This window comes from Tenebrio molitor, chromosome 7 (genome assembly GCF_963966145.1).
Source record: "Tenebrio molitor chromosome 7, icTenMoli1.1, whole genome shotgun sequence".
NCBI classification, from domain to species: domain Eukaryota; kingdom Metazoa; phylum Arthropoda; class Insecta; order Coleoptera; family Tenebrionidae; genus Tenebrio; species Tenebrio molitor.
The window spans coordinates 12,022,960-12,047,674 of record NC_091052.1 but is presented as its reverse complement, the minus strand read 5'-3'; the positions used below and the strand labels follow the sequence as shown (position 1 = coordinate 12,047,674).

The 24,715-nt window shown below is 37.2% G+C and overlaps 2 protein-coding genes and 1 long non-coding RNA gene across 3 annotated transcripts; 2 read left to right on the top strand and 1 right to left on the bottom strand.

The window, feature by feature from the left end:
- Positions 1–2,242: 2,242 nt before the first annotated feature.
- LOC138134999 (alpha-amylase-like) lies at positions 2,243–4,535 on the top strand. The gene is made up of 7 exons (XM_069053628.1): positions 2,243–2,384; positions 2,446–2,680; positions 2,731–2,876; positions 2,924–3,128; positions 3,272–3,476; positions 3,522–3,824; positions 3,871–4,535. Exons 2-7 carry the CDS (start codon positions 2,507–2,509, stop codon positions 4,287–4,289), a joined length of 1,452 nt encoding a protein of 483 aa, XP_068909729.1. The 5' UTR covers positions 2,243–2,384; positions 2,446–2,506; the 3' UTR covers positions 4,290–4,535.
- Positions 4,536–5,610: 1,075 nt separating this feature from the next.
- Positions 5,611–6,333, bottom strand: LOC138135038 (alpha-amylase-like; the record flags this gene model as incomplete). Its single annotated transcript, XM_069053674.1, has 2 exons — positions 5,611–5,980; positions 6,161–6,333. Coding segments are annotated over 2 exons (417 nt in total), but the record flags the coding sequence as incomplete, so codon positions are not given.
- A 4,516-nt stretch (positions 6,334–10,849) lies between these two features.
- LOC138135773 (uncharacterized) lies at positions 10,850–11,924 on the top strand. The gene is made up of 2 exons (XR_011161072.1): positions 10,850–11,509; positions 11,573–11,924. It is a non-coding gene; the product is annotated as an uncharacterized lncRNA (long non-coding RNA).
- The last annotated feature ends 12,791 nt before the right edge of the window (positions 11,925–24,715 follow it).

Below are 24,715 nucleotides of genomic sequence, written 5' to 3'. Positions count from 1 at the left end.
TCACCACATCCAGCATGACTGTAGCGTCTCGTTTAAATCTTGGCGACTTCGAGCAACTGTAACTACCCTTATGAGATGTCAGCACCACCTTAGAGTTTCTCGAAGTCGGCTATGCGCAAAACCATTTTCAAAAATGCGCCCTCGACGCTATAAATATAGCATCGCAACCATGGCCTCGGCCTCTTTGTTGTTTTGTTTTGCCCAAGTTCGATTTACTTATCATATGTTTAAGTGTTGTTTTAGTGTAAGTTGTTAAAGTTTTAAATTAATATAGCAGTGCGTTAAAGGCTATAGTTTTCATTGAAAATCCAAAATACAGTCCACAAAATCAAACCCCAGAGGGTTGGCAACGGCACCACCAAATTGGACCCCGCCAATTACCACACAATAACATCCGGATCAGAGAAAAACATTTCCATATCTTATGCCTCTGGAGTTCGAGTATCTTTTAATTCTTTTCGATTTTTAGTAACAGTGTAAAACATGAAATTTTTATTTTCAATTTTTTTACTAAATTTTGAAATCTTCCCTTGTACCGTTAGTTGAAAATTATTTCTTTTTTGAATGGAATATTTCTTTGTCCTGTAAATCATGCACACAGTTTTTTTGTAATAACTGTATTGTACATATCGGTGTTCATTAAAATTTCCCGTCAAAGTTGGCCTTGAAGAATTGATTGTGAACGCACCACGGTTTACAACTTTGATCAGCTGACCTGACCTGATCGAACCTCACTTTTTGCGTTGTTTGTGTTTTTAATCTGCAAGTTGATGACAGATTGACGAGTGGTGCGTTCACAATCGACTCTTTAACGCCGAAATTTTAATGAACATTTGATACGAGTATTATACTTAATTTAGTGGGTGAAAATAAAAAAAATATATTTTTTTAATTGAATGGCTGCGAAAAAAGAATACAATTGAAATTGAAATTGTGAAAGATTGTTATAAACAATTTCTCTGCAAATGTTTATAGGGTGTTTTTTTTTTTAATTTCGCGTTGAGGAGTCGATTGTGAATAACCCGCTCGTCTTAAAAATTCTGATTTTTCAAACTGCAGGTTAAAAACACAAACAACGCAAACAGATTAGATTAAAAAGATTGATTTTTCAAACTGCATGTTAAAAACACGCAAAAATTGTTCCGAGTTGTAATTCGGTGGTGCGTTCACAATCAACTCTTCAACGCCAACTTCGACGCCAAATTTAAAAAAATACCCGTTATAATCTCTTTAGATTTTTAGAGAATGCGTATCTTTTATCGTATTGTGCATCATTTCGCCGTTTCAATTTTATAAACAATTAAAATTAATTTTAAGAAACAAATAAAGGATATTTTTACTTTACCATTGAATATGTCTATTTAAAGAGTAAAATTATTGTTTTGTACAATTTGTTTATTTAAAAAGTTAAGACGAGCAAGACCGAAAAGTTTGAAATTAATGTTGAATAAATAAAAAGTCATTTAATACTCACTCTTTGTACAAATCTTAGAATTTTTGAGCGAATTATTTAAAGATCAATAACAGATACATTTCTCTACTATCCTGCGATATATTCTACTTATTCCACTCATTTCATTTCAGACAGGTAATGTGTTACTTTACCGCACGCCATTCGATAAAGTAAACGTTGGAAAAAATTAAAGCAAACTAAACAAGCTAATTAACATTTGACTCATGATTTTTCACAGACGAGAACTAAGATAACAATTGAAGTAAAGTCAGATTTTCGTCTAAATAACTCATTTTCTCTTCGCAACCTTTCACGAAAATCTTAATTTTACTGTTTACATGGTTTCTAAAGCGTTGCCATGGTTTTGAAAACAACCAACGCCATTTTCCTGGCCTTGGTGTACTAATTTTACATGCGTGCGATAATAATATCTATATCCAACTTGTTTCGTAAATAACTATTATTTACAACTATCAAATAATAAATAAATATAGTATCCAATTTTAAATACATAAAGCTGGTCATATTACACCAAAGGGCAATAAACTATCCACTAGAGGACGAAAAAATGAAGCAAGGGAACATTTCAAACTTCATCAAAAATCTAAATTAAAATGTTATGTTTGTAGTGACGGCAAATTACCTTTAATGCGACTTAGTCCAGCGATAAACTGTCTAAAATATTTTTTATTGTCTAGATTTTTCTTCCGATAATTAGAAAATAACCATCATGGGGTAACTGTGTTACGTAACAACTGTCTTAACAAAGGACAATTCTTTCAAGCGCCACGTTCAAACAATAGTGAACACTCCTAGTGCAGCTACTTTGCCGCTCATATTTTACGACTCTGGAACTAGTTCTTTGCTGACCTATGCTCCTATCCATCTGTTAGTATAAATTCACGGTTCGAATTATCTTGCAAAGATAAGAGTGAGGCTATTTATGAAAGCAAAAACAAGATGATTAATTTACATTCTTAGTAAACTTGCAGTGATTGCCACGAGTTGCTCGAGTATTAATTACAGAAGAGCGAATAAAAGTTAAACGAGATTATGTTGAAAACAGTTTTCCTAACAATTTGTTTGTTGCCTTTGTTGGCCTGTTACAAATCCTCCCACTTCTGGAAGGACAGGAACACCATCGTCCACCTGTTCGAGTGGAAATGGAGCGACATCGCTTCCGAATGCGAAAACTTCCTCCAACACAAAGGATACGGCGGGGTCCAGGTAACAACCCTCGATGTGTTTCTCCCACTCCCGTCTGCTCGTACTCGTAGATTTCGCCCCCGAATGAAAACTTAATAATTGACGGGAGACCTTGGTGGGAACGATACCAACCCGTGAGCTACTTATTGATTACGCGGTCGGGTAACAAAACCTCTTTTGAAGATATGACGAAACGGTGCAACGCCGTCGGAATCCGGTAAACTCGCCCCAAATACATCAAAATCCACCAACATTTGCTTCCAGGATTTATGTCGATGCCGTTATTAATCACATGAGCGGGAGGGATGGGGTCGGGACAGGTGGAAGTGTGGGGAACGCTTCGCATCTATTTTTCCCAAGTGTGCCGTATGGACCTGGCGATTTCAACAAGAAATGCTCCATCAACGACCACGACGAGCACGTCCGGGACAGGAATTGCGAGCTGATGGGACTTAAAGATCTGGACCAGGTGCGTGCACTCCCACAGTCAACAGTTCGGTCAAAGTAAAATTTTGAATTTTTTGGAAAAAAAAAATTGGAAGTTTTTGGTAATCTATTTTTTGGACTGTTATAATTGTGGTAAATTGACTGCACTATGAGAGAAACTTTCAGGGGAAGGAGTACGTCAGGCAAAAACTGGTGGAGTTCATGAACTCGCTGATAGCCTTGGGGGTGGCAGGTTTTAGGGTTGACGCGGCGAGACACATGTGGCCCTCAGACTTGAAGAACATCTACTCCCGCTTGAAAAATCTGGAGACCAAGCACGGATTCCCCGAGAATTCTAGACCCTTCATCTACCAGGAGGTCTCCAACATGGGTACGTGTCCCAAGAGTCGAGTCCCTTAGACGTGCCTTGTTCCAGATCGAGAATACTCATCCCTTGGAGCTCTCGTGGAATTCAACTACGGCAAGTCTTTGAGCAACGTTTTCCGCGGCAACGACAAATTGAAGTGGTTGGTCAACTGGGGCCCCCAGTGGGGCCTGATCGACGGCCTGGACGCCGTGGCCTTCGTGGACAACCACGACACCCAGCGCGACACCCACACCAACCCCTTGACGTACAAAGATGCCAAACGATACAAGATGGCGGTCGCGTTCATGCTCGCCCATCCTTACGGGACCACCAGGATAATGTCCAGCTACAAATTCGCGGATTCGGGACAAGGTCCGCGTTCGTTTGTTTGGCCGCTCTTGCTGACCGAGCTTTGCAGGACCTCCCGCCGACAACGCCGGAAACATCCTATCTCCGGGCTTCAACAAGGACGACACTTGCACGAACGGCTGGATCTGCGAGCACAGATGGCGCGAGATTTACAACATGGTCCAGTTCCGGAACGTGGTCGCCGGAACCGGAGTGGCAAACTGGTGGTCGAACGAAGATCAACAAATCGCTTTTTGCAGAGGTGATAAGGGTTTTATCGCCTTCACTAATTGGGGGGATGTTGGACGAGATCTGCAGACGTGTCTTCGTAAAGGGATTTATTGCGACGTTATATCAGGCGGGCTGGTGGGCGGCAACTGCACCGGAAAATCCGTCACCGTAAGAAGTGGCGGCACAGCGTTTATTCAGCTGGGGGCGTTGGAGTTTAATGGAGTTCTAGCCATTCATGCTAAATCCAAGAAGGACTAGGCGCAAGGTATGGATCAACGTTACGTAACGAGGAAATTAGATTGTTAAGTAACGGATTTGTTGCAATTATTTCTTACATAAATTCAACAAACACGTGTTATAACACCAAAACACGTAATTAATACGCATTATGTGTGCGGTGTGTAAATTTCGACTTGAATAGATATTGCAACACTGCGATCATTCTTTTCGTCCAAATTTAACTCTCAAGCTTTGTACTAAATAAATAAAGGAACAAATTGGCAAGTCTGTTGTGTCCACCCCATTCATACGGAATGAAGAGACAACTTCTCAACCCCAATTTATTATTTAGCAAAATTCAACATTGAAATGAACGTCGAAATTTTTTGTTCTTTGTTTGCCAACTCCCAACGACGCGATGTCTTCATCTCTCCTGGTTAGCGGCTCGCTCTTAACGACTCCATTTAACATTTTTCACACAATTACGCCTCTTAGCGCAGATTTAGTGAATCTCAGCGTCACTCGTTCATTAAGAGTCATTGTCTATGTGGGCTTTAATGGCAACACTAAACACTATAAAAGAGGAAAAAATAAAGAATTATTAATGGCCTGTCAAGGACGGGTCTTGATGAAATCACGTAACTCGGTAGGCATAAAGTGTGTTTATTTCTTTTTTCGCAAGGAAAAATACAGGATGTGCGAGACCTTGCACCAAACTTGTCAAGACTTTTTCAAACAAAAACTTCTTAGCAAGTGTTAATAATTCATTTATTACTTGCTGTCGGAGTAAATTGAAAGGACTCCGTAGCAATCAGTTTCTAAAATTGAAACTGACGCAACTCCTTTGCTGTCGACAATTATGGATTGTCCTGAGGATCTCTCGAGTCTCCCGAAATTATGTTGCAATGTGTCCCATCAACAAGAGAGGTCTGAATGGTGGCGGTCAAGTTGCTCCAATTGAACATGACGAAACTTTTATCTCCTGTAGAAAATGCTATCTGCTGGTACTTCTCTATCCCACTTCCTGCAACCATTCCTGAAATGTACCATATGGGCGCCAGAACCGTCGGAATAGATAATGGGGGGCTTGACGTTTCCATCCGAGTCCTGTGAGAGTCCTGGGCAATCCATAAGTGTGGGCCAATACGAAAGCCAGCGCCATGTTGAATTTCTTTAGATTTTTGCACGTCAAGATCCTTCAGTTCTCTGATGGCTGTAGTTGTCGACAAACACGAATCTTCATTTTGTCTCTACCACTGAAGACTCAACTGTTCTAAAGTCTTGGTTCAGATTCTTCAAACTGGAGTAGATTTCTTGCAAGTCTTCAGGACTCGCCGAGTCTGTACGAAATCCTGCAACCCCTAAGTCGACCAAATGGTTCAAGTAGGTTGTGATTTTGTCGCGGACATGTTGGCTACTTTGAAACCACTGTTATTGAGAAAATGGAGGTCTGGGGATGAGTACTTGGTCCAAACCCCGCAGATTGTCAAGTCCCTAGTTTCGGATAACTAAATTGTTGATGTTGCACGAAGGATGGTAATCCTGCCATGTGGTTAAGGACCACCTCTGCAGAGATCCTTGCAAACCAGTCATCAGTTGAGGAGTCGACTTTATCGCATCGAGAAATTATGTCAGATAATTCCACTTCATTTCCAGATCTCGTGGTGAGATTGTAGGTTACTGGTTGATATCGCTTCCACCAAGATCTCCCAGAAGCAATTATAATCATAAACAATTAATACGATTGTTTATTTAAATATCGTGTCGATAAAAAAAGATAAGAAATCAATTAGAATTGAATAAAACAATTGTTTACCTACTATTATGTCCATTATGCTGGAAGACTTGATTTCAATGAATAAAAATGAAGAGACTAGATTTTGAAATTACATACTACTGTCAAGTAGTACCTGTCCTCCTGCAAACCCTCGTGTTGCAAGTACCTTTGGCACTCCTCGGCGATATCTGTCCACTTCCACTCGTTGAGGTGAACAATGATACTTCTATTTTGGGCAAAATTTTGATTTTTTGAGTGCGAGTACCAGATACGATCGAAAAATGATTCCGAGTGGAAACTTTGTGGTCAAGATAACATGCACATATTCACGGAAAACTCTAAACTTGGAATTAATCGAAACGTGTTTTATCCCTATCTCGGTACTCTATCGGTATCGTTGCTAATTGCTTTGTATTCAAATCGAGACAAATCACACCACTTGGGTCACAGAGGTGAATAAAAATAGAAAAGAAATTATCTGTCGATGATTTTTTTGCTGATATAGTACTCATTTTCTTAATGAATCAATAATTATAGAGCAGACGAGGTGAAACGCAAATTTCGGCTGTCAGAGCGTCAATTGAAGAGATCGACTGATCGAAGGATAGTGGTTGCGCAAGGTTGCAGACGAATAATAATCATGCGATATATTTAAAGTAATACTTTTTCAATTAATTAGTACCCGGTACCATTTAAAACGTGACTGTTAAGAGTCGCTGGTAATTGTCAGAATCTGTGAAGGTCGCGGTACATTAAGTGGAGTTGTGAATCTCACAAAAACTGTCAAACGCGTTGCGGCAATTAAGAAACCATCTTCACGGTCTAGATCGTACGTTACCGTCGGCCGTAAAATTGCCCAGAGTTGAATAATGAAGACGGAGGAAATCACGTTTAGCATTAATAATGAGCAAACGAAAGCACGAACTTAATGATATAACTGTTACATTTGTTTATTTCACACTAATTAGCATCTTATTGTTAAACGTAAAGAAGAAAACTAAAAGAAGATTTATGAATTTTGGAGTCATTTAGAGTGAATTGTAAAGAAGAAAACACGATCTTGTACGAAAGTTATAACACAAATTGGAGACTAAAATAAATAAAAACGATGAAGAAAGTGATTAAATGAATAAACGAGAAACAAAAACGGCAATTCCTGAAAAAATAACGAGCGTTCAGAAAAGAATGTGTTTTTCAGTGTTTTACCACCGCAGGTTAGTGTGCTTTGACATTTCCTTCAGGTTTATAATTTCAAAGATCATCGTGCAGCACTAAGAAAACAACGAAAGTTCTCGTTGGTTTGTTATAAAGTGAACTGTTTTTTTCAAAAGAAATTATAAATATAAATAATGAATAAGTGATGTTTGACATCTACGGTTTGACAATTTTTTTGAGGCTCTTTAGTTAAACATTACGAATTTAGAAAATAAGGCTGGAAAGAAAATATAAAAATAAAAATAAATAAAATGATGAAAAAAAAAAAGCTTGAAAATAATGTAAATTATAAATAAAAGAAGAAAAGGGACACAATTATAAGTAATAAAGTAAATAGGTAGAATAATTAGTGTAATAATGAGAAGATGACAAATAAATGCTAACGCAGTGCCTGAAATCGGACAGGTTGGGAAATACGTATTTGAGAATATCAAAGAAAAAGAGACTGAGGAGAGAGAAGTAACAGGAAAAAAGATTGCAAAAGAAATCACTTATTCCATTGCATTTATCTGTTTTTCATTGACGTATTTTTTAATATGTCATTACTTTTTCAATTCTTTCTTCATCTCTTTGCATTTTCCATATTTGCTTTACCTTATTCTTCTAAATACTGTCTTGACAGATGTCAAGATAAATATTCGTTTTCTTCTGTTATTTGTTTATGTATTCTGTGTTAAACTACTTTTCTTAGTCTATTTTTTCTGCTGTTGTTGAACGTTCTCTTAGTTTCTTTGTGTTTCATGAATTTGATATCTTTCCGTATTGGGTATTTCTGGAATTTGTTGCGTTTCTTAATTTTTCTTTCTTTATTTCTTTTTTCTTCTTGTTTGATATTTTTATTTTTAGGTACTTTTCTCAGGCACTAATTAGGATTAGATCCGAATCCCAAAGACTTGTATCTATGTCTTTTTCCGCTTCTTTGTTATTCTTATTTCTTCCTTATTGCCTAGCCATTGCATCTTTTTTTCCGACACTACTAAATAATCGGAATTTAAAAAATTTATATTGCTTCTTGACTTCTTAATTAATTTTTTTTGGTACACGCTCTCCAAAATTGCCATTTTACGGATTCATTCCCGAAAAATTGCCATGACAATAAAATAGTATGTATACAGGGGTATTCACGAGTGATAATGAGCTCCACAGAATAAAAAATGCAACCCACAATACATGTTCAAAAAAAGCCGGACATTTTAATTTCAGTAGCCAGCTTTTTTCGGAAATGTAGTGTGGGTTAGATTTTTTATTCTGTCGGGCCCATTATTACTCGTAAATAACCCTGTATTATTACATGAGCAAGTAAAGAAGGTTTTAGTCTCAAAGTATTTAAAAATTACTTACTTTTTCATGAAGATAATATAGTGACGCATCTTCGTTTACAAGCACTACCCCGTTATTTTCTTTCCAGCGGTTAAATGTATCATATTCTTTATAATACATGGAACGCGATTTTGCTGGAAGTAAACCCAGTTCAATGTCTTGCCTTTTTAGAAATATCTTCAGGATTTTGAAGCATTTTAAAACTTTTCTGGTATTTTTTAAATGACAGAATTAATAAATCAACAAAACAAACTTGTTGCTATGGCTATAAGTTTTTATTTACGGTTGCTCTTTTTTGAACAACTTTACCGTGATCGCAATAGAAATTTCGTAATGAAAAGTCTTGTGAAAGGTTTGGTGAGCTATTACCAAAAAATTTTGTTTGTCACACGTACCTAAAACGTTTTTGCGGACTCATCTGCTATTCCAGACTCGGCTGTCGCCTCGTCCGGAAACAGCAACGATTCGTCCGCAAAAACAATGTTTTAGGTACTTGTAACAAAAATAACTATTTCGACTCACTTTTTTTCACATTTCCGACCCACCTATCTTAAAAATGTAAAAGCAACTGTAAAGGAAGCAAAACAACAAATGGCAAAGTAATAAGGAAAAATCAAAATATAAACCATAAAAAAAGATTATAAACGGAAGAATCGGATATAAACTTGATGACATAACAGTTACATTTGTTTATTTCCCCCTAATTAGCATCAATTGTTGGGCCAAGCCACTGACACTTTTTACCAACCACCATTTTCAAACGGCCACCAATCCTCACAGATTTGTCGTTATCAGATCAGGTTTCTCGAAACCCTCAAGTTCATTAACTTGACCCGTAACATTCTAGTTGCGTAATGCAGTTTCTTCGATTTGTCAATTTCTCTTGTAAACGAGCACTTGACCTTATAATCCCCGATGCCTATCAGTCTGCGGGCTCGTCCAAGCCGAACAGAAACATTTTTCCAGATGGCGTCTTCACCGAAGACGACCGCCTCGGCTCTCGCACGGCCGTTTGAAATTGAAATGCGATGTCTCAACGGCGAAAATCGCCTTTGTCGCTCTTCCGACAATGCAGCCTCACCTGTGCCAACTTTCGTGATCATCTACAATTCATCAGAACGAAACCTATAGATTGATTACAGTGCGGAACGGGAGCTAATGTCTTCAGCCTTGTCGATCTGTTGCACATCTACGGCCACGTTTCGCCTAATGTAGGTTACTCAATTTCGTGCATTGATATTGCAAGAGGTGTAGTAGGTACGTTTGACCTTAGTCGAGTGTGAGATCACCGGCGAAGGTACCGCGAAGACCGCAGAAAAAATTAATTAGCACTTAATTACTCCGTTAAGAGAGGCAGATGGTGAAGACGTCGGAAGTCTCAAATCTGACAATTTATTTTTAATAAATCGCCGGATTTTAATTATACCAATTGGGAAATGGTAATCAATAGTGTAAACCATAATTGGATCTATAGGTTAAAAGTAATAACTAATAAAATATTAAGAGTGATTTATATTGTAGCCAACACCGTTAGAAGTTGCGTACACTTGCTCGCCTAATATAGCTGACACAATTGCACCACCTTCGTTGGCAAGAGTTTGCCAATATCTTCCGCTGAATGTTTCTCATCCATCAGTACCAGAACGTCTCTTCCTAGTCTCCATCCGTATCGCCGATTTACAACCTCTTCTAGGATCAAAACGTGATGAAGTTTATGACGGTCTCGTTCGATTCCGACTCCTTTTGTCGCTCTATCGATTCGTAAATTTGGTAAAAGCAGCCTGAAAGTGTTTCTGACAAATGTGTTGTCGATTTGGACATGGAATAATTCCGTAGAAATTCTTACGAGTAAAGAGAAAAAATGACACAAATTCGGTGATAAATATGTGTGTCGAATCACTAAAACTGTGAGAAAGTGGAGATAATATATTTGGAAATAATACGCTCGTTTGGGAAGTTTTTTCCAGAAAAATGCGTTTTCTCTTGTTCTCGAGTGGAGTTTTTTCTTGCAGGCGAGCTTGTGCCACACAACGGTCCCGATTTGGCCTCACTTGAACAATCGTCGTATGACGAAACTTGTACGAAAAATTCTAATTATCCAAATTGATAATTAGAATGATTAGGATCCCCACAGGAAATAGTGAAAGCCCATAGCGTACCCTTCACTTCCATTAGTACCTAGCAAGCCGATGTGGTACTAAACTCTCGGCCAAACAAACATTTCTTGAGCAAACAATCAAATCGGATTTTATTCACACTTCGTGTGTAATTGCCGTGCTCGCTAATAGTATATTAAGTATAAAGAACGGTAATGACAATGTACGGATCGAAGACAATTGTTTGGAGGAGGAGCTTGCGACGACTCCAATATTGTCTGAGATCCGTACATTGTCATTAACGTTCGTCATGCTTATGAGATTTTTTGCGCGATTGAATATTTATTACAAAACATTCCTAACTAGAATGCAATGCGATACGACGCCCTTCACATCGTGTTGCCACAATGTCGATTTTTGTATCGCGTTTCTAAGGCAATCTGCAAACAACTACCGCCATTGCAGTTTTTGTGCGCAAATATCGCCAGTTGTGTTGAAAAACAAGCAGTAAAATGAGTGATATTTAGTGATTCCGAAAACGAAGTGGATATTGTAGAAGAAACTTTGAATGTGGGGTGCGTCACAAATAAAGAATTTTTGAAACTAACGACCTCAATGTGTAATTATGAATACAAGGAAAATTTGGGGTATGAAAATTTTGATAATACTACTAATGTCGCGGCAAGTTCGCTAATATTATTTCATTATAGTGGCAAGGAATGCCGACCACAAGAGCCGTGTGAGTTTCCCGAAAGTGCTAACATCTTGTCTTCAACTTCTGTCTACATAAATCAAGAATTTTCGAAACCAGCGAACTCAATATGTATTCAAGAAGACAAGAAAAATCCGGGGTATGAACATTTTGACAATTCTAATGTCACGGCAAGTCTGTTACTAAAATTATTTCATTGCAGCGCCAGCGGCAAGGTAGGCCGACTACAAGAGCCGTGTGAGTTTTCAGATAGTGCTAACATCTTGTCTTCAACTTCCGTCTACATAAATGAAGAATTTTCGAAACCAACGATCTCAATGTGTAATCAAGAAGACAAGGAAAATGCGGGGTATGAAAATTTTGACAATGCCAATGTCGCGGCAAGTTTGCTAATGCTTTTTCATTGCAGCGCCAAGGAAAGCCGACTACAAGAGCTTTATGAGTTTCCAGAAAGTGCCCCCACATCTTGGCTTCAACTTCTGTCTACATAAAAATTATTATAATAATCGATTAATTTTGAATAAACTTTACTTACCGTTCTAGAACACCAAAAATTACTTACCATCGAGTTTATCGTTAGCAACGAGTAAACAGAGCTTACCATCTTGGAAACAGACGTGGTAAACAACCAAATAGAGTACAATCGCGCAAAAATATTATTTCATTCTTTTCATGAATTCCAGAACTTGTTGCGGTTTAACAACAATTCGCAACGCAAACATCTGAGCTGTTATTGACGCTACAAACTATGCTAATTTTACTTTGAAACGGATACTTTGATGTTGATTCAATTGAATTAGTTTAAATTCGAGTGCTCCATCATTCATAAATTAGTCGATAGTGTGTGGAGATACGTCAAAGGTAGATGCGCTGTTGAGGTCGTAATTAATTTTTAATTAAAATGCAGGCTATAAATTCCACGTAATTACATTAAATAAGCATTTCAAAAGGTTGTGGTGTCTCTGCAGTATTGCAGGAACAGTCATTAAGTACATACCGAAGCGTAATTATTTTTGCGCTTGCATAATGGGGACTGAATGGGACTTATCAAAATATTGCACACTTTGTAGTATTTTGTGGTCACACTGCGGGTCATGGTGACACGATTATTGTCATTAAAGACACAGCGGACCCACAACAATTACTTCGTACAATGTTTTCTCAAAATTTAATTTTTTCAAATTAAACAATATCGTTGCTAGAATTAATGAAATATGAAAAATCTGTGATTTGTAGAATTTTTTAAATTGCTTTCTAAGGAAAGTGTTCGATTTTGTTGTTTCTAAAGACGTAAAGTATACGACGGCTGCTACCTTGAAAGATGAAATTGTTATCACTTCTGGCAGAGTCGTAACCGTTGCAGAAGGACGGTGTCGTAAACAGCAGAGATAATTCTATAGTCCTGCACGTACTGCGATATGAAGACAATATTGTTACAATCCTGGCCAGAGTTTATGGAAAGAATAAAATAAATACTTTGAAACATTTTTTATTTTTGCTCTGAGATTATTAAGGCGGTAAAATGAGTGTAGTAATAAAAAATTATCTGAGAAATCCAAAGGACACAGAGAGCAGATTCGGAATTGGAATAAGGAGATAACGTCCAGGATAAGGATTTGATGGGGAAATTATCCTAAGAAGTAAAAAGAATATTTTTTTTTTAAAAAGGTGGACCAGAATGTAAAATCAAAGGGAAAAAAGAGAAAGTGAGAAGCAGTAAGGAGATGGTAGAGTAATTTGGAACAAGAAAAAAGTAATACCTATTAATAGAGAATATCAAAAAGAAAAAGAATTTGAAGATACATTTTTCATTTAAAAAATTCTTAGAATTTATTCTTTTCTCTATTTGGATGTAATTCAAAAGATTTATAAAATAGAAAAAAAAAATGAAAACAAGATGGATAAAAATGAGGAATCGAGACACATAAGACATAAGTCAAAACGTCGAACGAGTAGGATATTCGAAGAATGAATGAAAAGAAGAAGCGATTTGTTAAATAAAGATTTTGAAGTCTTTTGAACAAAAGAACTTTAATTAAATTATTACATAACATTTTTAATCTACAAAAATTTCCGATAATAATGCGGAATCTGGAAAAGTGCCCCGAATGCTTGCAGCGTTTCCACGTTGAATGGCAAGGGAAATCCTCTCAAAAAGGGATTTCTTAGATTTTGAACCTCCTGATTCCGCGATAAGTCGGTCTCCGATGATATTAATGAAATCGATTGTTTCTCTGCACCAAGAGCCTAAGGTTTCAAAGGCTAAACCTTTAAATATGTAGTTTGAACATAATATTTAGAAAAATATCAAAGAAAACATTATAGACGGGAAAGGGAACAATAAATTAATAATAAAGAAAAGAGCGCAAAAGAAATGACATAATATAATAATAATAATAATATATTTGTCAACGTTCTGTTACAACAAAAATTAAACTGTCATTTACTATACTTAAACTAATTATTTGTTAGGAATATTAATGACCAACCACAGGGAGGAGTATGTCTCCTAATAAGAAGAGAAATTAAATTATCAGAAGCAATGTAAAAAATAAATTAACAAATGTCAGAGTGAGTAATAAATAGAAACTAAAAATGAATAAAGACAAAATATGTACAAACTTTGAAGAAAAAGATTAGGGAAACAGAAAAATTAAGTAGAGGAAGCAATAATTGACAAGGTAAGAGGTAATAAGATCGAGCTCACTGGAGAAGATGTAATAAATAAAATGTAGACCAAAAAGTAGAAATCAAATTCTTTAAATTTATGAAGGAAGGAGAGTGGAAAAGAAACTGCAGCCTGAAAAAAATATGGATGAAAATTATTGAAAAAATTGTTGGAAGACAAATCTTTTGGAGAGGAGAAAAATCCGCGGTGTACTTAAGGATCAAGTACTAAACATAGACTGTCATAAAAGAAGATAAGGAAGGGTATGTAGATGCAGAAAAAATAAGTTGTTGACTAAGATTGAAAAGAATAACGACAACGACCAAAGCAATATGGTTTTCATGAGACAGTTTTGTACCATTCACGGCTACCTCTAATTGGTGATCAATTATAAAAGATGTCTCGATTTACGGTCCTTCCTTGTACAGAAAAGCCAATCCTTATTGTTTTCCAACAAACACGAAACATTTTTATGTTTCCGGCGTGCAAATAGAAAGCGCCTCACACATCACAGTTTCTATCCGATCCGTTTCAGCTCGGGATAAAATGAATTGATTCTAAAAACAAACAGAAAACCGTCACGATCGGTATAATTAAGGCAACTGAAACGCCAATAAAACCGATATAAATTTCTCAACAAACTTAACCGTCCTATAAATCCTCACATTGTTCTTCGCCATATCCTTGTTGGAAAGGATTAGGAAATTCGGTCGTGATCGACCGTAATTGGTTTTTCAACGGTGCATATGGTCGCAAGCCCCACGCTGGGACTTCCTTCCGGATCGGCTTTCTCTCTTTCAAGGTCGCGTGATGTAATTGAATAATTTTCAACATGTCGTTTATCACCATTGTCGGTTTCACTGTTTTGCATGGCGGCGTAATTATCCCGGCATGGACACGACTGTGTAATGAACTTTTGATTTTTAGGAGAAAGTCGTTTCGGAAAATTAAACTGATTTTGAACATCATTCAGGAAACGTCTCCGTAATCACAGTGATTTTTCGCGGGCACGGGACTAATTGTGCGGATGACCCACATGCTCGAATCCCCGAAGAGGTCCATCATCCAGTGTTGATGGATCGATAGTCGTTCCGCAGAATTCGTGTCAAGAATATCGATTTTTCACCTTGTTCTCCAATCGCGAGCACTCGGGGCGGTTTGACGAACGCACGTCTAATTAATGCAAATTGCAGAGATGGATGGGTTAAGTAAGTGTTACGACACTTTAAGGCAGATTATCATTCATTCATGTTTACGACACGACGGACGTTTTGTTTGTTGATGTCGTGGTCGTGCCGGAGATTTGCAGAATCTGCGATTTAATCGGTGCTCGAGCTGTTTTAGGAATTCCTTGTGAAAATATTTTTCAGGAGAAAGTTTCCTTGTTAATTGGTTTTGGGCGCCGCTGAAGACACGTGCTCCGCGGATTATTAGCATGTCGTAAAAAGTGTCGTTGACATCCGACAACAATCAAACTTTCAGCAGTTCCTAACAATAAACTTTATTACTACACTGTTCCGACAAAATTAAACATTTCATAAAATATTTTACATTCTTAACTAAAGTCACTTATTGTTGGTTGTAAAATTCCAACACTTCTGGATATAATAGATAAATTCAGAAGAATTTGCATTTATGCTTTGTTTTACTCTCTAGAGCTCTGAGACAATTAATTAAATCATTTCTTCCAGAGTCACGTGACAAGAATTTGTTTAATAACTTCGAGTACTGCGACCACCTTGCGGCAAAATGTGGAAGTTCGCCTAGTGAAAGCTCTCATGATGTTCTTGCTAAAACTTTTGAGAAAGTTTGTAAAAACAAGAGAACAACAAAGTTTTGCATGAAATTCAGCGAAACGTTAGTAGATTTAAATTTTCTTTGCTCTAAACAGTCTAAACTAAGAAATCACAATTTAAAGGGCTTTTGCAAATGTACATCCGAAGAAAAAGCAAGTATCAAATAAATAATTTTTGAGAGAAAAATAAAAGCATCAATCAAGAAGAAATTACATTGAACTAGCTGTTGACTTGGTTGGCTTTCATCTGGATCTTCATCTCGATTTTGATCTTCTTCTAGATGTACATCTTCATCTCGTCTTGATCTTCAACTCTTAACTTTTAAAAGATTAATTGGAATCTTCAAACCATTTTCATTGACAGAAATTTGTTTGTTGGGCTGGGAAGGCGTTGGAAACATTCAATTGTTGTGCTTTTATAAAGTGTAGATTAATTGGAGCATGTTGACAGCTAACCTAAAATTTAGAGCCAAACAAATTTTCTTTCTTTGCAATGTTTTAGATTAAAAATAGAATAACTTAACGGTTCCTATTCTCGAAGCAAATATCTAAGGGCACCCTTTGCACAAATGTCATTCGTGTCAAACGGTGGGAAATTCAAACTTTACACTGTTCTAAACGGTTTAATTTTTCCAACGCCTACTCAGCCCAGGATTTCATTTGAACGCGCGATACTTAGTATCCTTGTAAATGCGTCGTTGCCAAAAAATTTCTCATGATGCTTTCCACAAAAATTCTCACATTTTCTTCATCTTTTTCGTTACCACCCAGACCCTTCACAAGATGGTGAACGGTTTGTATATTAAAACAGGAGTAAAAGAAACACTCCAACTGTTGTGAAAATCTCATTAAAATCTATTGAACAGTTCTTCATTTATAAGCGTCCAAGGGGTGCATACCTAGACACAAATGGTAGGTATTGGTTTGTAATTTAGTAAATATTATAAGCAAGAAATATAACTATGTTGTCCATTTTTAGTAGGCACTCTGGACCGCCCCCGACCTAACAACCCCCAAACTACGCCACTTCCAACCTCGCTGCACTAACTTCTTTACAAAATATCTCCGAAATAAGTCATCTCAATTTCCGGAGCAAAACTCCGTCCCAACTTCCTATCGAGCGTCCCATTCCCTCAACACACCTCATTTCCCACCTTACCGCTCCACTCCGACACCAACTAAAATTACTTTCGTCAAAACTCTACACCCTCGAATTATTTACGAGCAGTTGACCTTTCGATTTCTAATAAAATAATAACGCCAACAATTTGCGTTTCATTCTTTCCCGTTTCCTTGATGTAACATGTTTAATTATTTGATAGGGCGCAATTTGGTAAAGTTTAATGGGGTATGCCGTTACATAAACACAAAACGTAATCAATCTGCGCCGGTGGCCTAGAGTTTTTCATTACGGGGTGGAAATTTAAGTAAATCCACTAATGGTAGGGTAGAATAGCGTAATTTAATCTTTCGCTAAATTCTCTTCTCGAAAAGGAGTTGAACTTGGCAGATTCTGACAAAAGCTCAAGTGAGACAGGCGTAACTCGATAATGATTCCACGGGGAAAAATGAGAAAAACGTCTTTTCCAAAATTAGAACTTGAATAAAATATTCCAGTCGATTCTTACTTTGTTATTATTTCAATTAAATTGTCGTACACAAAAGAATCGAGACACGTAGTGTGTCACAACGAAATAAGCTGCGAAACACCTTTAAATCTACTACTTTTTTTCGTCATCTGAAAAAACATCTCTAGAACTGAACCCACCCTGCTCCCCTGAATTGCGTTCTTTAATTATTTAGGGACAAACTAGATATTCATATCCTTTCAGCCGTTCCAGCTGACCCCAGACCATTTGAGGTAGAATCCATGCACACCCTCTTTACTTCATTTAACGTGGATCGAAGTTTCATTCATATTTAATTTATGTTTTCGACGTAACCTTACCCACAACTGCGAAACCAAGGTCAGTACTTGATCCACATGACCGTAAATAACAACCCACGACTGTATCTATTTAGATGATCTCCCATTTGCATTTCTCCTATTTTCAAACAGACAACGTTTCACCAAGAATCGCTCCAAACGGATTAAAACGACCTCCACAAAATTGAATTAAACTTGATCCGAAGGGAAAAATTTTATTAAAACCTACACAACACACAACGACATTCTGTTTTGTTTTAGCTTCAGAATAAACAAGCCAAATTAAAAAACGGTAAAAGCTCGTTTGGGACTGAATTTTTTATACCAACATGTCAAAATTATTTTTCTTTGTGACTTAATTGGCGGTGATAAACGAATGAACGTCTAAAAACGTCACGCAAGCTAAAAAAAAATGATAGTCCATGACTTCTTAAAGTCATGTCTGAGCTTCATTCCCCGCTCTTCTCTGACATATCGAGAATCAGTAAGATTCGATTTTTGTATGAGCTGCGACCTCCGTAATTAAGCAACGCATTATTGGAAATTAATTCAATACGTGTCGCAGTACCTGGGATCATGTCTGAGATTGATTCGACGATCATGCTGACTGACACGATAAACGTCAGGTTGACGTTTATGAGACACGCGAAGTTGAACGTACTTTCGACGAACCTGAAATTTTTGCAAATTGGAATAAATAGGGACATGAATCAAATGAAATTCGGAATCTTTGTTAATGGCATCTTTTCGAGTTTTGGAACGATCGTTCGTTGGGAGTTAAGCCGTTTGAAAGTTGAACATTCGTCAAGTGACCTTTTTGTGAACTTTGTGCCGGCGGACGATCGAAGTCCCGATGGGCGGAGTTCAGCAGGAAAGGGCGGATCCTGCAGGAGGCGGTTAAACGGGTGTGACTTCGGACGGGATCAATACCTGGCCTGCTGAAATGTTTGTGTTATTTTTACAGCGGCCAGGTAATAAAGCACACTATATGCATTTGTCCCTCTTTAATTAGCCACCATCGAATGTTGATTTATTAGTTTTTGTTTTGCTGTTTTCAAAGGTAATTAATTTGAAGTCGCGAGGAAAAAATTTAATGGAAGAAGGCGTCAAAGTACGTTTTTAAGGCATTCAATGTGTTTAATTTTGACGAGGGACTCGATGGGCATAATTAGATTGTCAAAAATGGTTTGGTTTTTGATTTTTCAAAAGTCCCAAACAGAAATGTCTGAAGGAATTATGCGAATAGTAAATTGAGGTTATTACTTATGGGCTTATGAACCGAGTCGACAACAATGGCAAACATTGCTGTTTGTCCACATAAAGGATACAACGCACGTTATACGGCAGTGGATAAAATGATTTACTGCTGTAATTTCAGATATGGAGGATGGAAGAGGATTTCGCGGTATCACTTTCTGAAAGCAAAAATATTTTCACTGAAAACTTTACAAAACTGTCACAGTACAATTTTTTATCTCAACTTCCTTGGGTTCTAACTGATCACCCGCGAAACCAAAGTAGTAAAAAACAAAAGAGATAACTGACGACACGTGAAAGATCGATTGCTAGTCAGGAGAAGTAAGTTAGTTTCAGAATTTATCAAATAAACTAAAAAAATTGTTGAAAGATTTTTTAAGTGTCTAGAAAAACTGAAGACGTTGATAACATCACTTTCAGAAAGAGTTTTAAATAGGTACAGGTTTAATAAACACTGTATTTCATTTGGAATGAGTTCTTGTTGGAAGTCCAAGGTACGAGGTTCTTGAAAAATAGAGGAAAACAACAGATTGCTCGAAATTTAATTCCTTTTTGTTGAGTTATAAACCAAATCATTTCAAAAAAATTTATGGTCAAGTAACTTTGGTGCTTTTGTTTCTAGTAACGTATGGCCTAGCTGCATTAGGTGTGAAGCATGTCGTGAAACAGGAAGTGTAGAACAAAAGAGTGAAAATGGATGATCATCAATAGATATTTGAGAAACCGTTGAAGAAAATAATGTAAAATGAACCGAAAACTTCAATTTGTCATTCATAACAAGTAAAGGTATGATCAAAAAAAGGTTATGCATCTGAAGGATTTTTGAAGTAAAAAGACGACCTACGTTTCGAAAAGAGAGAGAAAACCACGGCCTGCTTGACTACAAATTTATTTGGACACTTGTTGGAAGTAAAGAGCGTTCAAAAAATTGTGGTCAAGGGGCCTGGTGCTTGCTTTTGTTCCTCTATTACGTATGGTGTAGCTTCATGGACTGTCCACTCTCCAATGTCGTTTATTAAGAGAACATGTGCTATGGATGATTTATTTTGCAGAAAATGGTTTATTTTACAACTTTTCAAAATGGTCTAATTAAAAAATTATTGAAAAAAGACCGGCACTTATTGGAGTTACGGCTAAAGAAGAAAGCAGAAAATACATTTTCTTAAAAAGTGGCTGACAAGAGTCAACACAATGAAAGTGAAAATTCGCTACGAAATTTTAAAAGTAAAGTATACAGAGGAGCTTCCAAAAACATTGTTAATAATTTTTTTGAAAGATTTTCAGAAGAACACAAAATACCTATTTTAATATGACAAACTAAATGTAAAATTCTATTTAAAAAAATTACTATGTACCAAGTTATTCGAGTAATAGAAGAAATAACAAATTTAGTTTTAAAATCCAAATAAGTACCAAGTATTTTACTAAACCCAACATTTATTAAAATTAATGCTCTATACTCTATACCAAGTACTTACTGCAGAAATAGAAGTGTTAATTCTTCTCCCAGAATTAAAACGATTATAATTTTTCTGATTTTCAAAAATTGGCGACTGAAGCCAAAGAAAAAATAACTCTATTATTGCATTTCATTTCAGTAGTACAGTAATGTCAACAAGAAATTACTCCCTAGGATTTAGGGATATTCGTTACTAGGTTGCCATAAATTTGGGTTCTGGTGGCAAACAAAAGGTATCGTAACCATGTCAAAAATGTAAGGCAGCGAAATCTTTGCAACAGTTGCTAATTTCTCGCTAAATAATAAATGTTTTTTCGTTTCACAATCAGTTTTGGTTTCTGGCGGCATATTTAGTTGGACTTGTGCAAAGAATCTCTCAATTGATAGTAATTAGCAACCAACCTTAGGCATTCAAAATTACTTTTGAAAATTCTAGTTACATACAACACGAAAAACGTAATTTCCCTAAAAGTTCGAATCCCAAAGAGTAATTTCTTGTTGACATTACTGTAGATGCCTAAAATGTACAGAAAAGTTTCAGAAATAATTCTGACTAAATGAAGCAAAAGAAGTTCAGTTTATTTTGAGAAATACATTTTTGTATGCTCGTTTCGAGGTATCTACTGTAAATAATTTACTGCACAAAAAAATTGCAAATTTCAATTATTTGTCATTTTTTGTCTGGGACACTTAAAATTTAATCTATGTAAATCAGACTATTGAATTGTCAATATATTTGTCAGTGTCTATATAATACGTCACACCAAAGTTAACCTATTTGTGATAAAGCCATAATTAAACGATGCAAATTTGTAAATTTTGACTTATGTGACTGTCGTTTTTGTCCCAGTTTTATTTGTCCATCGACCATACCTATAGTTGGTTCCAAAAAAGCGGGAAATGAAAATTTTCCTAATGTAAATTTGGTTTTATCCATTTGTCAATTAACTATCTACTTGACAACACCTGTCAAATAAGTTTTAAAAATGTCATTGATTTTGACCATAAATCTAACCTCTCTCCTAAAAATTTTCACACTATGAAAAAATTGTAAAAAGTGTCAATTTTATTCTGACAGTTGCCGTTTTTTTTTTGCAACCAACTGTACGACTTCCGGATCTTGTCTATTGTCTGTACCATTGAGGTAGTCTTCATAGACGGTCAATAAAATTAAAAATTTGCACAAGGTAGTGTCTTAATATTATAAAAAAAATGTATTCTGTAAAATTATTTTATTCCAAACCTAATTCATATCATATACCTAAATTGTCTAGGTGCCGTTACGTTGGCACTAGTGGTATCGTTACTGTCGCCACTATTTATTAGTCATGGCGACGAACTCAACTAAATGAAAACCTCAAGTTTTGACAATTCTTTTGCTGTAATTACTTTAAGAATTAAAAAATATGGACCCTGAAGAGAACAAAATGCTGTCTGAGGAAACATTCTTCAGTTATGGGAAGAAGCTCTTTCAAAGTTTACACCATAAATGTGGCAAAATGGTATTGAAGAAAGATCGGGCATGGGAAATACGTCGACTGAAAACATCCCTCCAATGATCATATCGTCAGGACAATCTGAATCACGGATTATCTCATTCTGAATAAACTGAAAACTTTCTCTTTTCCTTTTCATTTTTGTTACAAGATTACGAGTACACTCTCAGCAAAAATCCAATCATGCACAAAATAAACTGTACAGTTCCTAAATTTTGGCCGACGTTGAATCTGACAATTCAAATCCATAATGGATGAGCAGTACAAGAACAAAACTTTTTGATTGTGCTTATGGTGTTTCCGTCCTCCTTCAATTATTTAGACCTAGACTACTTCTCTTAGATCGTAGATGACCTAGAAGCAGATCACAAAATTTGTCCAAACGTCTTTCACAAATCCATCCCGTCATTGCAGATCTCTGTTTCATCTGAGACGTAATTCATGTTATCTATTCGTGATCTCCAAGTTTGTCCAACCTTTTCCATTACTCTGCCGAGAATCCAACTCGGGACGAAATTACACAAACTTTGCATAGCACGCATCCAGATTACAACTTGAATCTGATTAAATTTTAAATTTTAATATCTGCGTGCATGATCCCGAATTCATAAAGATCCACTCGAAATCGTTTAATAAAGCTACAACAAATCTGCATATTTGAGGATGGCAATATCCCGTCTCTTTTTAATTCAACCGCCACTTGACATCCCTTCGACATCCTCCCGAATTGTTCTTAGGATAATAAAGCACTCTCGACTCTTCGTGCCCCTCGTACAGCTTCCGCCTCTCGAGGTTAACCCTTGTCTCCAAAGAAAAACATATTTAAACCGTCGAAGAGAAGCACTCCACGCAACGACACATAAATCTACACTCTCCACATTAAATTTTGTTTCACTAGAAAATCTCCTTAATCGCCGGACGATTATGCCCCCGATGAAATTTTTCAAACAAGTTAACCACCCAATCGCGCACCTAATCTTTTTAATTACGTCCATAATCTACAACTAGCATTTAGCGTCGTTTGTATGCAGCGCTCGTCGAGGGTCTTGCCGTGGTAAACCTCCCCTTGCAACAAACCGCACCGGAGCGCCTGTTCCGGACGTGGAGGCCTGCGGCTACGCCACCCGTTCATTTGAATTTTCGATCACACAACCCCACCGATTCGACGGAACCCCAAGGTGAAACGCAGCGGTTCCTGGACCAGGAGGCGGCGACGACGCCGTTTGAGAGCCGCTGACGCCGAGGGGAGATCGCTCCTGGATATGTCAGGAAAATTGCGCCCGGAATTGCTTCTTGAATTACTGACATGTGGCCTAATGTAATTTTACCAAACTGAACACGAATAGGTACGCCGCGGGGGTGGCGTCTAATTTTTACGGCAAGTTGTGAGGCAAGAGCGCTTTTGCAAAAGTTGCAACAGCGACATGAGAATGAGCTAAAATTGTCGAGAGTAATCCGTACCACCTAGTTATTCCCTCGATTGCGTACATTGTATTAAAAGTTGAATCATTATGGTTAATTACTGCGAGTACCTAGAGGAAGAGACTATTGTCTTAAAATGAACAAATCGTATGAGGAGCAATGACGACACTGCAAATAACAATGAAACTGTAACGAAAATAATTTGCATACATTACGTGCAATAACAGCTTGCTCTTATCTCCTCCCGCGAAAGAAAGACATTTATCTTTGTTAACATCATATTTTTGCTGCAGGAATTAATTGACACGCCTCGCCTCACAATAAACAATGATTACATTTTAGTGATGGAAGTGAAGAACAAAATACCGGATGACAGCACCACCCGTTTCGTCATCTCGGCCCGAATGTTATTTTCCGCCATTTTCTCGCGTCGACGCGTCCCTCAGCGCCTCACCTGGGGACCGATTCTTTCGTCACAATATACTTCGAATATTTTCCGCCTAGTTGATCGATTGTGAAATAATTACTGACATTTCCAGAGCGGGATGATCGATGGTAAAGGTCAGTTACCTCGCAGGTGCCTTTGTAGGACTCTCCCTTTGAAGGTTTGTGTCCTTCCTGGAGACGAAGATGAGAATCTGACCCCCAGGAGCCGGAGTTCGTTCCGGGTTGTTCTAATCGGAACGTCGATGATGATGGAAAGTGAAAATTGTGTTGTATCTGGTGACACCGGCGGCAAAGGTCGTGTACAACATGAGGGGTGGCAGGGAAATCAAATATTCATGTCGGAACGGCTGGCGCTGTATCGACCAGCACGACTTCCAACCCTCTCCGCACCTGTTTAGTTAGCCGAGGTGAAATCGTCGCATGGACCATTGGTTCGAAACGTGGATGCTGGATGGACCACAGTCCAGGTCTTGACCAGACGGGTGAAGGGGTCGCCCCCAATTGACGAGTTTAAATACATCCCCTTTATTTTTTTCATTCGAGCAATTAAGTTTCTGCCAACGCATCGACGTAGATCAAAGCTTCTGAAACAATTCGAGCTCTTTGATCTCGGGTTTCATCTCAAGACGTATCTTTGGAAACTTAAAATGTTCTTTCTTTACCCCGCAAGTGGAATAATTTGCGCTGATGTTTCCTCATCTAGTTTTGCGTTAATTAAGTGGAGTGCTTTCGAACTCTGTCGATAAAAACTGAAATTGCACAAATTGTTACCGAAGCAGTTGTGAAATAATTCGATATGATATATCGAATAATCTGGCATCTTTTTCGTTGCAATAATACGCAAATGAGGTTTTCGTGAGGCAATTTGTTATGA

Coding starts and splice junctions, on each gene's coding strand:
- LOC138134999 (XM_069053628.1), top strand. CDS start 2,507: ATGTTGAAAACAGTTTTCCTAACAATTTGTTTGTTGCCTTTGTTGGCC. Junction 2,681..2,730: donor AAGGATACGGCGGGGTCCAG/GTAACAACCCTC, acceptor TCGTACTCGTAG/ATTTCGCCCCCGAATGAAAA. Junction 3,129..3,271: donor GACTTAAAGATCTGGACCAG/GTGCGTGCACTC, acceptor AGAAACTTTCAG/GGGAAGGAGTACGTCAGGCA.